Raw genomic sequence first — 17,705 nt, 5'->3', positions numbered from 1 at the left:
ATCCATCCATTCTCCACTCCATGACCAGTGTAATTTTAGTATCATTGAAATAAAGGTATAGTTTTTATTAATATTTTGAATTAGTTTTTTTTTTTTTTTTTAAGCAAAAGTCGTTTGCACTTTTGAGATATTGAGCTTCAAAGTTTTTGGGTTCCATAGGCTTCTGTAGATAGAACCATTTTTGTTTTCTTAAAAGAGCCCCCCCCAAAAAAAAAAAAAAAAAAAAAATTAATAAATAAAATAAAAAAGGATATTGTGACTTTTTTTTTTTTTTTTTTTTTTACAATTCTGCTGGTTTGCCGGTACCCAGCATGGGATGCTGGTTACTGGTCTTCAGCATGGTAACCAGGTGTGCTGGTGGATCAGAATAAGGCATGTTTTGCATACTGGGACCAGCTCAGGATGTTGGTGGACCAGCGTTTGTTGTCTTTTGGGAGCTGGCATGATCCTAGCAAGACCATACAAACTTGTGCATGTGTTACATATCGCATTTCTTAGTGTGTGTTTGTAGTTAAACACCAAGACAATTTTCCAAATTAATTTTAATGAGTTATTTAATAAAGAAGTGTTGCAATTAAAATTTTCAGTTCTACTTTCAGCAGAAGAAGCTTAAGAAATTACAAAGTTATCATATAATTCAATAACTCGTATGTTTTACCCTTATATTGTTTTTCCTTTGCATCATTAATGTATTAAATAGGGAAATATGCAATCAAAAACACTGCTTGCATACAGCAGACAGCTGGTCTACTGATATTAAACCCTGAAAGACCATGCTGGTGAACCATCATCACCAGCTCCATTTGCTTGAAAACAGCATGAATATGCTGGTCCACCAGCCTAGACCAGCACTATACCAGCACTAACCAGCATAAACCAGCCTGGACCAGCACTATACCAGCTTAAACCAGGCTGGACCAGCACTAACCAGAATAAACCAGCCTAGACCATCACTATACCAACTTAAACCAGGCTGGACCAGCACTAACCAGAATAAACCAGCCTAGACCATCACTATACCAGCTTAAACCAGGCTGGACCAGCACTATACCAGCACTAACCAGCATAAACCAGCCTGGACCAGCATAAGATAGCCTGGACCAGCACTAATCAGAATAAACCAACATAAAACAGCACTAACCAGCATAAACCAGCCTGGGCCAGCACTATACCAGGACAAACCAGCCTGGACCAGCACTATACCAGCACAAACCAACCTCAACAAGCACTATACCATCTTAAATCAGCCTGGACCAGCATAAACCAGTCTGGACCAGCACTAACCAGCATAAACCAGCACTATACCAGCACTAACCAGCATAAACCAGCACTAATAGCATAAATCAGCCTGGACCAGCACAATACAAGCACTAACCAGCATAAACCAGCACTATACCAGCACTAACAGCATAAACCAGCCGGGACCAGCACCAAACAAGCACTAACCAGCATAAACCTGCCTGGACCAGCTTGGAATCTATGCTGGTTTATGCTGGAGTTTTCAGAAGGGTTGTGAGACATAAACTTGCATTTCTGAGAAGTTGCCATTTCAAGAAATAAAGTCAGAATTGCGAGATATAAACTCACAATTCTGACTTTTGCAGTTATGACTTTTTTCCTCAGAACTGCTAGTTTATATCTGGCAATTTTGACTTTATAATATGCAATTAGTTATTAAGTCAAAATTGTGAGATAAAAAGTCACAATAACCTTTTTTATTTTTTTATTCACTGGCAGAAACAGGCTTCCATACAAAGTGAAACATGGACATAATTCAGAATGGTACTTTGCTACTAAAGTTTGTTTATGAGAACAAATATTGTGTTTTTATTTGGAATAACATGCAAAGATATTCAGCATAAGACCAGTAACGTGTTAAAAATGTGATTTTTTTTTTTTTTTTTTAATTTACAATTTTATATTAATAAGTTATGAATTTTTAAGTCACTTAAGTTACAAATTAAGTCACTAAATACTGTTTGCATTCAAGCCAAAGCCATGTGAAAGAATTCCAGAGTAATAATCAAAATGTAATACAGCCCTAAATAATAATGAGCTATACACAAGCTTTAACACACTACATTACGTATGTCCATCTTCAAAACCTCACAGAAACTTTTAGAAACTGTCTGTACGAGACTAATAAGTCTATTCTGTAGTTTATTTTTCATCAAAGGCCAATTCTCAGTTCTCAAAGCTGAGTTTAGAGTAGTGTTTTGATAGTGTAAGATGAGTGTGCAGCTGCAGCATGTCAGTTATGTAAATTTCAGGTGTTTCAGCCAAATGCTAAAACGGTTTTGCTCAGTGTACTGCACACTGATATCACCAATAACGTTCAATGAAAACGAGTTTCCATTACTTTTTATCACTGGAGTGTTTGAATTAAATATTCAGGATACAAACCTAATTTTGTGTCAGCGTTTGGGCGAGAGACAGAGCGAGTGTTAGTCTGGTTAGTTTGGTTATCTGCTTGTCTGTGAATGAGCTCAAATTCAATTGCTCTGCTCGAAGTGCCACTTCCTTCCTCTGCACACTCCAGACAATGTGTTTTACAGCCAGTCAACAATACGCTGGACACGTTTCGTTCACATGAAGAATATAGTTTTGTGTGTTAGCGTTCACACCCAGAATGTGTTGCTGAATGTGCAGAAGCACAGTTGTGAACTCTGTGTGTGTGTGTGTGTTTCTATGCCAAACCCGACTCCACTCTTGTTAGAAAATTCCAGTCTGGATTATTGAGTTGTCTTGACAATCCAGTGGCTCCATTCCCAGACTGGATTCCACGGGATTTACGAAAAAATGGGGAAAAAAGTACCTGCCATGAGGACTCTTTTTCTCATGCGTGACAGTTTTACTGTCTTTTGACTGGGTCATAAATGATTATTAATTTACGGTACACTGGCTCTATCTTTTCTTGCAGTTAAAACCTCTTTTTTCTTGCAGAAAAGAAAAACCCAAGTGTGGTTACAAACCCTCTCAGTGAACTTTAACAGTGTACAGTTGAAGAAAAACTGCAAATGTAGCAAGCATGCAAAGCTGTGTGGTTGAGTCACGCTATGAAGACAAAGCTATAGCCTCAGATGCCTTTGGTTTAGGATCAAAACCTGTGGCTTTCACCTCAGAGCCCTATAAACATAATGTGGTTTATAACGTGTCAGCGACAAGCGGTTTTCGGCATCTTATAAGAAAAAAAGTGTGATTTGTTGCCTTTTGGAAAGTGAGAGTTTTGGTCAAGATCTGGTCCTTAGAAAGCAACGAATAATATGGAAAACAAATGTCGGCATTAAACCGACAGACGTTTCATGAACCCATAACCTCTCTGGTGTTCGTAATCTTTCACACTCTTTGTTACACTTTTTAAAAAAGTGATTGGTGTGTAACACTGAGTAATGTTGGTTAGGCCTTTTTTGCCTCCCTTCCTTTACACCGTGAACATAATAACAGTGATAGTAACAACTGTTTAAGTCATGCTCAAAAATGAATGAATATAATGTCACTGGATTAGACAACAAATTATGTCAGCGCAAGAACACTTTTCAAGCGAACATTCGACAAAAACAGTTAGGTTTGAAATGATGGACCAATTAATACAGTTCAAACTGAATTGGAAACTGTACGAATGTAATTTTTTTTTTTCCACAAAAGTTTGTTTTACGTGATAAAAACAATATGCATATTGTGTTCAAATTCAAAAATCCAAATTCAAAAAGGGGGAAAAAAGTCAATGCACCTTAACTGTATTTACAGATATATTAATGACATAAAAGATACCAAAAAAAAGTGTATTTAGAAACATATTTAACTATATGACGTACAAGATAATTAGAAATTATATTAGTGTACATATTAGTTTGCATATAAGACAATAGATGCAATTATGAAATGAAATTTATGAATGAAAACCCCTGCATTTATTATAAATGTAAACTATATTCATTTAATTTAACTGCATGAACATAATACAGTGTCCAACAACATTACATTTAGTACACACTTAAATATACTATTTTAAGGAATATTATTATATTCTTTTTAAAAGTATGATAACGTGTATTTCTTTTTCATAAAGGTTTTCTATTGGACAGAACTTAAGAAGAAATTAATTCATTCATCTGATAAAAATCACCTCAAAACTAGTTGGTGTCCAAAACAATTGACATAAAACATGAAGCATGTCCTTTACACTTGCTTAAAAAAAGTAAAACAATCAAAATACAGGTACATAAATAAATAAAATAAATAAATAAATAAATGAAATAAAAATCCTAAGTGGATCAAAAACACTCTAAAGTTAGATGCATTTAATATAAATGTAAACTATATTAATTTTAATTTAATTGCAATTAACATGCAATATAGTATCCACAAATATTACATTCAAGACACACTTAAATATATAAAGAGTAGTCTTTGTAAAAGTATGATAAACACAAGGGGTTTCCTATATGGACACCTGTGAGAACTTGAGAAAAATTTACACTTCAAGATCTGCAAAAAATCGCCTCAAAATCAATTGGTGTCACAAAAAAAAAAAAAAAAAAAAAAAAAAAAAAAAAAAAAGGACCCAGAAACATTAAGTCCTCTACACTGTAAATACATAAAAAATAAATTCAAAATATACAAAACAGAATATTTAAATATTCAAAAAAAAAAAAAAAAAAAAAACAGGTAAATGAATGAATGAATGACTAAATAAATAATTAATATGTAAACTATATTAATTTTAATTTAATTGCAATTTACATGTAATACAGTATCTGAAAACATTACATTCAGGACACACTTATTCTTTTAAGGTATATTATTTATGTAATAAGTAGTAATAAATAAATATAATAATAATAATAAAATGTAAAAATGTAAAAATCTAAATAAATAAGCAAGCAAGCAAGTCAGTAAATAAATAAATAAATAAAAACCTTAATATTATGACCTTTAAAAAAATAGTAGCATCATTTGAGCCACTTGATTTCATATTTCTTCATGTAATGGCACTTCAAATGTGACATAACTTTCCAAATACTTTGGCCATTGTTTAATGACTTTTAAATGTTATTATCTTTGCAGTTAAAGACATTGGCTTGTAATTAATGCAAAGGTCAAAATCTTCATTTTAAGCTTCTTATAATAACTCCAATCAGTGGCTGCTCACCGCTTATCAACAGGTTGTTGTAATAAACAGCTTCCACTTACTCTTCCGGTGATGTGCTTAATATTTAAGTAACGTCGCGTAAATCTTGCGAATGCAGTGAATTTGTGGCCAGGCTCCTTTTGGCGGGGTTCCAGGCCCGTCACGGCGGGGAGAGCGGGGAGAGCCCTCGGCGGCGGACCACAGGTGATGCATCACGCTCAGACTCACGGGTAGCTGGTGGAGGGGGACAGAGTAAACAGTCGTAGATCACGGCGCTGTCACAGATGGGCTGTGTCACGCTGCCCGTGCGGGGGAATCGCAGCCAGAGGCCTGCTGCTATCTGACTTTGAGAAAGCTTTTCATCCGAGTTCATCGGAAGGGTTTCGCAGCAGAAATTAGAGGTAAAGACACTTGTGCAAACGCTTCGTTTATCCTTGGACGGCTATGACTAAGAGAGTGAATGTGAACTGCATGTAGGTGGTAAGATCTCTGATTCATTCTTTTCAAGTGGGGGAGAGCTGGTGGCCAAGCATTTCTGTTGCTATACAACCTGGTCCCTCGGTCTGAAAGCCCAGGAGCTGCGGCCGGAGCCAAACGTTTCAAAGGAGCGTGGCCCCTAAAGTCAATGACGCTCAATGAGCTCTGGAACTAAAGGTCTTTGTGCTGGATTCCTAGCATTCAACCTAAATCTTCCCATTACAACTACCTATCTGCCTAAGCGCCATTAAAATGTGGCTTTGCTTTTCAATCGTCCGCCGACGGTTTATTCTTTGTGCGTACTGACAAATAACATGTCCATGAACCTCATATTTAACCAAAATTTTAGCTTAACCTTACCATGTGAAAACGAAGCACACTTTAGCATACAAGAGTACTTATGTACTTAAAATACTTAATATTAAATTAGTGTTTTTGGATCTATTTACGCAGTAATTAAATATATCTTTATATGTAATTTCATACTTATATTGTCTTGTTCTGAATGTACTGACAAGGATTTATGATGAACTAAAATATACTTTAATGTCATTTTTGTAGCTTGTATTTATGAAGTTGCAGTTTAGTCCATTTAAATTCACTAACGTATATGTATATGAACCTTAAATGTAATCATGAATAACACTACAGTTAAAATATATATTCAAGTACTTAAAATGTGTTTTAGTATATTAGTCAACAAAACAAAAAAAGTGTGCTTCTTTAAAACACTACACACATTATTAAACATAGTAATTTACAATGCAATACTTATAAATTCATATTAGATGCAATAAGCTGACCTTTAGATGTTTTTATTATTATTGTTTTTTATTTATTTATTTTGAGCCACTTACGTAGTAATTAAATGTATATTTATATGCAATTTCATAACTACTTATACGTGACCCTGGACCACAAAACCAGTCTTAAGTAGCACAGGTATATTTGTAGAAATAGACAAAAAATGCATTGTATGGGTCAAAATTATAAATTTTTTATGCCAAAAATAATTAGGATATTAAGTATCATGTTACATGAGAATGTTTTGTAAATTTCCCACTGTAAATATATAAAAACTTATTTTTTGATTAGTAATATGCATTGCTAGAAACTTAATTTGGACACATTTAAAGGTGATTTTCTCAATTTTTGGAGCTTTTCGCACTCTCAGATTCCAGATTTTCAAATAGTTTTATATTGGCCAAATATTGTCCTATTCTAACAAACCATACATCAATAAAAAACTTATTTATTCAGCATCCAGGTGTTTTAAATTGTATAAAAACTCGCGTTTTGTGGTCCAGTGTCACATATTGTCTTTGAAATATGGTTAAAGTACTGCTGAATGCATTTATGGTGAACTAAAATATACTTAAATCTAATTTCTGTTGAAACTTTTATGTCATGTGTTTAAATATATTTTTATTTTATATTTTTAATATTACATTTCTAATGATAAAGTTGCAATTTCGACTTCAAATTCAAAATATACTAAAACTTAAACATTTTAGCTAAAGATACATTCAAGTACTTCAAATGTGTTTTAGTATGTTAGTCAACTAATCAAAAGTAAAACGTATACTTACTATAAAGTGCACTAAAGTGTGTTAGGAAACATGAAAGCATACTCTCTTTAAGTACACTATTGTTTTTTTAAATTTAATTAGTAATAAATCATTTGAAATTACTTTTTTTTTATAAATACACGCTTACGATTTGAAGTACACATTCAATACTGTTAAGTGTGCTTTTTTCACAAGGGTTAAAACAAATGTAAAGTACAGCAAAAAGAGTAAAATTTTGAAATATTTTTACTATGTAAAATAACTGTTTTCTATCTAAATATATTTTAAAATGCAATTTATTCCTGTGATTTCAAAGACAAATTTTTAGTATCATTACTCCAGTAACATGATCCTTCAGAAATCATTCTAATATTCTGATTTGCTGCTCAAAAAAACATTTATTATTATTACTATTATATTGAAAACGGCTAAATAGATTTTTTTTTCAGGTTTCTTTGATGAATAGAAAGTTCAGAAGAGCAGCACTTATCTGAAATAGAAATCTTTTATAACATTAAAATCAACACTTTTGATCAATTTAAAGCATCCTTGCCGAGTAAAAGTATTCATCTCTATAATACTGTCTCCAAGGTTTTGAATGTTATAGTGTAAAATGTTACAGAAGCTTATTATTTCAGATAAATGCTGGATCCTTGAATTAATAGAAAGATCTTTGGATCTTTCTATTCATCAAAAATCCTGAAAAAAAAAAAAAAAAGTTTTAAATATTGATAATAATAATATTAATAAAAACTGTTTCTTGTACAGCAAATCAGCATATTAGAATGATTTCTGAAGGATCATGTGATATTGAAGACTGGATTAACGATGCTGAAAATGTAGCTTTGATCACAGGAATAAATTGCATTTTACAATATATTCACATAGAAAGCTGTTTTTTGAAACAGTAAAAATATTTCACAATTTTACTGTTTTTGCTATACTTTGGATCAAATACATACAGGCTTGGTGAGCAGAAGAGACTTCTTAAAAAAAAAAAACATTAAACATCTCACTGTTCAAAAACTTTTGACTAAGGAAAATGTGCTGCAAAAATGGTGTATCACTAGTTTAATGACCTTTCGCCTTCACAAGTTCAATTTATCTGGTGCAAAACTAAAAAGTCAATGCGAACTGCCCTTTGCAAGCCATTTTAGCTCCATAATTTGACAGATATCGCGGCATATTCCCCAAGAAAAAGTGTAGGGTGGGACTTGTTTGGATTGTGAGAAAAGTGTTGATTATAGAATGCAGCCGGTGTGCTGAAACAAAGACTAATTACACATGTTCCTATACATGTTAACATTATCCAACAGCCATGAGCCATCTAAGGAAAGACTCTGATAAAAGAGTATAAATACAAACCACTGAATTGCACGAAACATGACTAACAACATGCATTGAGAAAGCAAACGGGGTCAATTTAGATTTCACGTTGACTTTGAGCAGCAACAGTAATGTTAATTTGCCAGCGTAACAGCAGAATTGCTTCGAAACAGACATTAAATTGATTTTAAATGCAAAAACGCTGGAAAGAGTTCCCAACCCCCTCTGCTGCCTGCCTGTCTACATTCAACCCGCACAACGCTCGCAGTTCTGCTGATATAGTCAGCGGCTGACCCCCCTCCTCCTCACTCACTCACACGCGCGCGCGCGTGCACGAGCGAAAGAGTGCATTTAAAACAGCGTTTTGACTCTATTTTACTTTACAACAGTAAAAACCAGTTTGTGAGCAGCACCGACACAGGTCAGGCTACCTGGCGCCGTTCGCAGGCGCAGGTTCTGCATTGTAGCGCGAGGCGCTGTGCATGCGCCTCCCATCCCCCACAGCCAGATAGCAAAGTTCTGCTGCTTTTGCAAGCACAGAGCCAGCCGCTGCTGAGAGAGAGAGAGAGAGAGAGAGAGAGAGAGAGAGGCAGACAGGCAGAGAGAATGAGAGGGGGTGGGGAGAGAGCAGCAGTGTTTGAGTGGGGGAAAGAGCATGGCTGTTTCCATTTGGTTATTTACTTTGTGCTGTCTCCCTAAGCTCTCCGGTATCTCTTTACCAAACCAAATACACGTTGCGCTGTTGAATTTGGGGTTGGATTTGGTGTGCCAGATTTGATTGCTGCGGCCTACGCAGTTTTTTTCTCTCTCTGGCTTGCGCTGCATTTCACTTTTTTTCATTTTCACTTCCTGCTCTCGGTCCATCCCCCATCCTCTTTCCCTTTCCATCCCTCTCTCTCTCTCTCTCATGCGCGCGCGCGCTCTGAGTCTGAACACATGCGCACATACACATTAGCACACAGGCTGTAATTTCATGCTGTCCTCTGCACAGATCAAACATAATGCTGCTGCAATAAACCCTCTCATTTGCTGACTGAAATATGCATGAACACACTTGGGCCTAAACACTTGTTTATGGTTTGTATATATAGCACGCTTTGTTGTACGTTCATGTGATAGTTTTGTAGTATGGTGGAAGAAGAATAGTTTAGGTATTGTTTGTTGCATTTATTTCATTATTAGCACTGAAGTACAATCCTAGAAAAGTGTAAACACCATGGCACTGTTATTCGCCGCAGTGCTGTTATTGTTAACTAAGGTAAAAACTTTTCTAAATAACTAAAATAAAATGAAATATAAAAGTGAACAATTAACATGAAAAAGATGTGTGATTTGTACTAAAATTGTACTAAAATGACTATAAAATTGAAATAAATATAAATTAAAGCTAAATAAAAATATTTTAAAAAGCTAATAAAAAGGAACATGACAAAATTACTAAAATTAAAATAAATAACTGAAAAAAAAAATATATATATTTGTTTAAATAAAACTGAAATAATATAAAAAATATAAACATTAGATGAAAAATATTAACTTAACACACACAGAATAAAAATGTTGCCTTGGCAAATAATTATACAATATTATTCAATAATAATAAAAGTAAAATAAGTTGAAAGTACTAAAATTACTGAAATTAAAACGGAAATAAATATAAATTAAAGCTATACATATATATACACACATTATATATATTGTTGAAATAAACCTGAAATAATAATAAATATAAACATCAGATGACAAATATTAACCCTAAAAAATAAATAAAAAATGTTACCTTGGCAAATAATAATAATAAAAAAAAAAAAAAAAAAAAAAAAAAAAAAAAATAAAGTACTAAAATGACTAAAACTAAAATATATATATATATATATATATATATACACACACACACACACACATATAATAAATATAATAAAACTGAAATAATAAAATAATAAAAATAATCAAAAATATCAACTTAAAAAATGGCCTAAAAAAAGCAAATGAAAAATATTCAATATGAAATATGTTGAAAGTACTAAAATTATTAAAAAGTGAAGTAAATATAAATTAAAGCTAAATAAAAATATTTTAAGAAACAAAAGCTAATAAAACGACAAGAGCACAACAAAATTTATAAGCTAAAATGAAAACTAAAAAAAAAAAAAATTATAAATTAAATTAATGAAATAAAATATTAACTTAAAAATGAAAACAAAATGAAAACTGTAGCATTGGCAACTAATTAAAATAAATAATCTGAAAGTACTAAAATGATTAATTGTTAAATATAAATTAAAGCTAAATAAAAATATAAAAAAACCCCAAAAGCTAGTAAAAATGAAAAATAAATAAATAAAGGACACATCAAATGACTAAAGTTTTATATATATATATATATATATATATATAAATATATAATATATAAATATTAACTTAAAAAAAAAATGTTGCCTTGGGAAATAATTGAAATAAACTAAGCTGAAAGTAGTAAAATAGATATCTATAATATAAACAGTAGTATGCATAGTAGTAAACATAGTATAAAGTATAAAGATTAATTGAAAAATGTTAACTTTACAATATAAAACAAGCTAAAAAATATAATTTAAAAAATGACATCAGAACACCCGAATTAAACTAAAATAAATTTAAATGAAAACTAAAAATATAAAAATAATTTAGAATTCAGTGTATGAATAAATAGTATACAGAACATTAAAATAACTGGTTCCGTCATGATTTTAACCAATGGTTTTATTTAGGGGCGGGATTATCTTTTCGCCTGACCAATAGTTGACAGGAGGAGAAACCTCATGAAACCTGTCTGAGAACAGTCAGTAGTTTGGATTATTACTTCTGTTTGGTGTCACTATAGTGGTACTGAAATGACACATTTCCCCTTTAAAGCGAAGCTCGAGTCACACCGTTTGGCAGTGGACAGGAGTGAGATATTTTAACTTGGCAGGTGATAAATGGGTGAATAAATGTCGGCTTAGACTATGAGAGGGATGCATAAAAACACAGTACCATCAGCACATAGACGTGGGCCGGCACCCATCCACCTAGTAACCTCCCAAAACACCCTGGCAGCCACCTAGCAAAACACCCTGAACACCATGGCAACTGCATATGCATACCCATGTCCTGGAAACCACCCACAGCACCCCTGCATTGTAACAGTGACTCTAAACATTTTCCAAAAAAAATCCAGTTTCAATTTTTAATTGCACACCACCTATTTTTTTAAACAAAAAATAAAAACCCTGGAAAAACTCCAGATTCATAAAGTATAATATGACAAGTATTTCACTGATAATAAAAGCCGAGGCTCGCAGGCGTGTTCTGTGGTCGTTCCGCGAACTGGAACCCAAACTATTTCAAAGTACCTTGCGATGACACAGTTCTCCCTCCCTCCCCGCTCCGCTCCGGATCCGCGCCGAGGCTGCGCTCCATGACGCGTTTTGCATGTGACCGCGCGCCTCGGTAAAATGGCTGTGTCTCGCGGAGCCTCGTGCTGGTTTGATCGGTTTCTCTCTCGCGCTCTCGTTCTGTAAGAGGCCCCCCCTCCACACACACACTCACTCACACACACATTTGTGTCGGTTAAATTCATTCCCGGGACCTTTATTTATATTCTCCAGGAAACTTTTTGCACTCGAGTCGCGTTCGGGAGAGAGGACCGATCGAATTCGGTCTGAAAGTCGAAGGAATGATACGGGACACGGGCACGTCTTTATAAGAGCGTTGTATTTATATTCAAAGTGACTCGCGGTGAAAGAGAGAGAGAGAGCGAGAGAGAGAGAGATCATGGCCGCTCAGGTCGCCACTCTCAACACTAGCCCGCCCGCCGAACTCAAGAAGCCGGAGCGGGAGCCGCAGGACGAGTCGGTGCTCGGAGAGAAGCAGCCGGAAAGCAAGGAGCCCCGCGCCGACGGCGGATCCCCGGGCCAGAAGGAGCTGCAAGACGGGGCCGATGTGGGAAATGCTGCTGCTGCTGCTGCTGGGGGAGGAGGAGCAGGAGGCGACCCTGACATGAAGAACGGCAACGGGAACCCGTCCAGGGTGAACAATAACAATAGCCAGAATGATTCCGACGGGAACAGCCACCCCGGCATGGCTCCCCACCACACGGGCGCCTTCCCTCCACCTCCATACAGCTACAACCAGCACTACAACCGGCCCCCTTTTCATCAACATGGCGGACAACAAAGCCCTGGCATGGCAGGGCCGGCGGTGATGGACCCATACCCGCCCAATTCGCACGAGCACGGCTACCCGAACCACTTCAACAACTACAACGCCTTCCCGAACCGGACTCCGTACCACCAGGGCCAGGGCTACGGCATGAACTCGCCGCGAAACAGCCAGCCGCCGGCGGCCGGGGGGCAGCCAGGCAAGCAGCCGCCGCCAGGAGGAACTAACGCTACCCCGATGGCTGCTTCCTACAACAACCAGAGGTATAACATGGGAACCCCTCAGCCCACGTCCACCCCGACGCTCAACCAGCTCCTGACCTCTCCCAGCTCCACGAGGAGCTACCAGAGCTACCCGGCCAGCGAGTACGGCGGCCAGGAAGGGGCTGCCAAGGGACCGGGGGACATGGGCAGCGCTAGTCAGTATGGCGGGGGCCATCCGGCCTGGCAACAAAGAAGCCATCACCCTCCTCCCATGAGCCCGGGAAACACTGGACAAGCCCTCAACAGGACCCAGGTAAACTTTGCTTAACTCAGCGCTCGGCTAGAGCTGTGTGCGCGTGTGTGTGTGAGAGAGAGAGAGAGAGTCTGCCATTGTTTCTCAGTCTGCTCTAAAATGGCTGCCTGTGTTTTTCCTAGAGAACACAGTCCATATAAGCAGCTTTTATTGGCCGTGCCGAGCCGTGGTTCTGTCCCTTATCGTCTCACTTTTGGGCTAGATGTGCGAGGCCACGTCCAGAGCTCGGACAGGGGTGAGAGGGGCGCGAAGTAATGCTAAGTAATGCTAATTTTCGAGGCAGGGCTCTGCGTGCAAGCAGCAAAAACACCAGCAGATGCTGTTCGTAAAAGCACAGCTTTGTCGGAAAGTTTAGGACGTGTTATGCCTTCGGTTTATTCCGTAATGATATCACTAGTTGGCTAGCTCATAGACTATCAGACTAACTCGATGCTAAAAACACCCCTTCAGCTCGAATATGTTACCATCCGCGGGCTAAAAGTAAGCCTTGACGCCTCGCGAAGCGTTCAGCTCGGTTTGAGTCGAAACGCGTCTCGTTTGGGTGTGTTTTGAGGCGTTTTTCGGCCGTGCGTCTGTGTGTAAACAGGCTGGGTGATGTGAGTAAGTGCAGCGGGCTGCTTTGCTTTGGGATTTGAATTATGGAGGTAAAATCCTTCTGTCAAAGGCAGGAGACAGTTGGTCTTAGGTTGACACGCGAGCTCAAATCTGATTGGCTGCCTCATCTCCTGCGCCTGGCCATTTATAATTGCATCTAATGCAGCAAAGAGCCCCGCCGACGAGCTGCTCCACTTACGCTCTCCGTGTGCACGGACGCAGTTTAAAGGCTTTTTAAAGCATTTTCACCTCTTGAGTTCGTTTATTGTGATGATTTAATAATTTTAAGCACGGTAAAAAGCATGCAGATTTATGTAGCACTTGTATTTACTCTTTGGCATTTCATAAACAAAGAGCAGCCATGCAAGTCTGTTTTGTTTTTGACAGTTATAAAATTTAAGGTTTTATTTAAAAAGGTCCATTGACGTAATTCAGTGCATGCAGGCATGAAAGATAATTGTGATCATTTTTGTAAACAATGCATCTCATTTTGTTCATTTAATTAAACTAGTCTGGTTTGATGCCATGCATTCATTGCAAGTGCATGCAATACAGTCACATTTTAGTGCATGATCTGAAATATCCAATTTTAAGTATTTGCATTTCATAAAAATTCTTTATGAATTAGGTTACAGGATGTGCTATGTGCATGGAACATTTCCACCTCTTGAATTTGTGCATTATTATAAGCAATAATTTTAAGCCCAACTGCTTGCTATAAGCATGCACATTTATATAGCACTTGTATTTACTTTTATGTAGCATTTCATAAAGAACATCCATGCATAAGTTTTTGTTTTTGACAGTTAAAATGACTGACAAAATGTAAGGTTTTAATTAAAATGGTCCGTTGAAATAATGCAGTGCATGCAGTCAAGTAAAGTTAAGTGTGATGCATCAGTTAGTCTGGTTTGATGCAATGCAACTTTGCTTTGAAGTGCATGCAATACAGATGCATTTTAGTGCATGGTCTGTGCAATGTTAAGTATTTGCATTTCATAAAAAAAGTTATTCTTATGAATTAGGTTACATGATGCGTTGTGTGCATAGAACATTTCCACCTCTTGAATTTGTGCATTATTATGAGCAATAATTAAGCACAACTGTTTGCTATAAGAAGCATGCACATTTATATAGCACTTGTATTTACTTTTATGTAGCATTTCATAAAGTTTTTGTTTTTGACAGTTAAAATGACTGACAAAATGAAAGGTTTTAATTAAAATGGTCCATTGAAATAATGCAGTGCATGCAGTCAAGTAAAGTTAAGTGTGATGCATCTCCTATTTTGTTTGTTTAGTTAAATTAGTCTGGTTTGACACAATGCAACTTTACTTTGAAATGCATGCAATACAGATGCATTTTAGTGCATGGTCTGTGCAATGTTAAGTATTTGCATTTCATAAAAAAAGGTTATCTTTATGAATTAGGTTGCATGATATGCTTTGTTGCATAGAGTTTAAAGGCTTTTTAAAGCATTTTCATGTCTTGAATTAATGCACTGTGATAATTAATAAGACGGTTAATTTGTTTTTAATTTTAAACACGATTTAAGCATGTAAAATAATATTGCACTTGTATTTAATTTTTGCAGCACTTTATAAACAAAGAGCATCCATGCATAAGTCTGGTTTGTTTTTTGACAGGTAAAATGATAAACAAATTTAAGCTTTTATTTAAAATGGTCCATTAATATAATGCAGTGCATGGAATCAAGAAAGGATACGTGTGAATCATTTTTGTAGCAATGCATCTCATATTTTGTTAATTTAGTTAGTTAAGTTAGTCTGGTTTGACGCAGTGCAACTTTACTTTGAAATGCGTGCCATACAGACACATTTTAGTGCATGGTCTGGAATAGCCAATGTTAAGTATTTGCATTTCATAAAATAAGTTATGCTAATGAATTAGGGTAAATGATGTGCTGTTTGCATCTCTTTGCTTATTTGAATCCAAGCTGTCCACATCAAGGTTTCCTGATATGCGGAAATGCTATGCTAAATTTGACATCCTAATATGTGTGGCATCCTATAATCTTAAAGGAATAGTTCACCCAAAAATGAGAATTTCCTGATTATTTATATACCAATATGTGTAGGTCTTTCTTTATTCAACTGATGAGAAATTAAGGTTTTGGAGAAAAACATTCCAGGATTTTTCTTCATCTAATGCAAGTGTTTGGTGCTCACCAGTGGTCCAAAATATATATATAAAAAAAATAACAATAAATTCACAAGCAAACTTGTCAACAATAGTCTGGTTCTGTATGCATATGTCATGCCTAATCTTTCTGAAATCATTGTGAATTAAACCCGGCTGAACCAAAGTAAGCATGACATATATTTGATTTACTTATGAAGACCTTTATTTGTCTCCATCTGAAGAAAGAAAGATATTGTAACTTTTTTGAAAGATAAATAATTGAAATAATGAAAGATAAATAATTTTGGGTGAATTATTTCTTTAATTCTTTCTCAGTTTGTGACCCTACACCTAAAACCAGTCATAAGGGTATTGAGAAATTGAGATCTGAAAAGATGAAGAAATAAGCTTTCCATTAATGTATGGTTTTGTTAAGATAAGACAATATTTGGCTGAGATACAGCTATTAGTAAAATCTGCAATCTGAGGTTGCAAAAAAATCAAAATATTGAGAAAATCACCTTTAAAGTTGTCCAAATTAAGTTCTTAGCAATGCATATTACTAATTAAAAATTTAGTTTTGATATTTCCAGTAGGAAATTTATAAAATGTCTTTATGGGACATGATCTTTACTTAGTACCCTAATGAATTGTGACTTAAAAGAAAAATCGATAAGTTTGACCCATACAAGGTATTGTTGGCTATTGCTTCAAATATATCCTGTGTAATTAAGATTGGTTTTGTGGTCCACAGTTATGAACCTGTCATAAGAATCTCTGGATATGTAATTTAGTATCAAAATGCATGTCATTAAGATGACTTAACATTTGTGTTACACATATATTTTTCTTTTTTTTGCATGGCCTGAAATGTCCAATAAAAGCAGTGTAGTATTTGTAAAAAAGTGACTAATTGTATCGTAATTTTGGGATGTTTATGAATGTTATCTGCGTTCTTGGAGTTTAAATTTCAGGTTGCAACACATTTTATGTAATAGCAGGGAGAATCCGTACTATACACATTGTCTCTCAACACTGATCTCAGCACAGTTGATGTTGAAAGTCGCATGCTTGTTCAGACTCTCTGTGTGTGTGTGTTTACAAGCGGTGTAGGCATTAGCCAAGAGTCACTGCTGTTTTACTACCATCCTGTGATAATCAGCAGTAATATTCTGTCTTTCTCAGGCTCACACCTTTCCTGAACGCTCAGACGCCTGTGCTGTTTGGAGAGTCTTGTTTTTGAATGAGAGATTAATGCCTGAAGACATGATTGCTGTGCTCTCATTGTGGAAATGAAGTGTTTTAATGACCCTCAGGGGCAGAGATTTGCTTACTGTGTTTGCTATGCAATAACCTTGATGGGAAAACAAGAGTATTTTTTTTTTAATACAGACAATCTATTCTTGTCTAGAGTGTTTTAATTTTTAGGTAAGAGCTTGAAACAGGACTTAAGTCTTTGCATTGTTAATAAGTGCTTGTGCAGGCTAATTAAAGTGGCGTTGTCTTATTTTGATCAACGTAACAGGTGGTTTAATGTAGATGTGACTCTTGGATGTTTATGATATTGTGAGTTTGAAGTGCTGATTGAGCTTTGAATGTTTGTTGGTCGCTGCAAACGTTATTATAAACGTACTGAATGAATGTGAAGATGTGTTGAAATCTGACAGGCTGTGTGGGTCTGGTTATAGCTTTATACAGATGACTGTATTCATGCTTTCAATCCAAGATTCACATTTGTGGTCCAGTTATAAGCAAGAGAAATGTGCGGC

At 35.7% G+C, this 17,705-nt stretch overlaps 1 protein-coding gene across 1 annotated transcript in view; it reads left to right on the top strand.

The window, feature by feature from the left end:
* The first annotated feature begins 11,960 nt into the window (after positions 1–11,960).
* Positions 11,961–17,705, top strand: part of arid1ab (AT rich interactive domain 1Ab (SWI-like)) — an 84,514-nt gene continuing 78,769 nt past the window's right edge. The window contains 1 exon segment of the mRNA XM_051136408.1: positions 11,961–13,200. Within this exon segment, the coding sequence (XP_050992365.1) occupies positions 12,298–13,200 (903 nt within the window). The 5' untranslated portion in view covers positions 11,961–12,297.

The sequence above is a fragment of the Labeo rohita genome, chromosome 19, assembly GCF_022985175.1.
Source record: "Labeo rohita strain BAU-BD-2019 chromosome 19, IGBB_LRoh.1.0, whole genome shotgun sequence".
Taxonomy (NCBI): Eukaryota; Metazoa; Chordata; class Actinopteri; order Cypriniformes; family Cyprinidae; genus Labeo; species Labeo rohita.
This window is presented reverse-complemented; position numbering and strand designations above follow the sequence as displayed.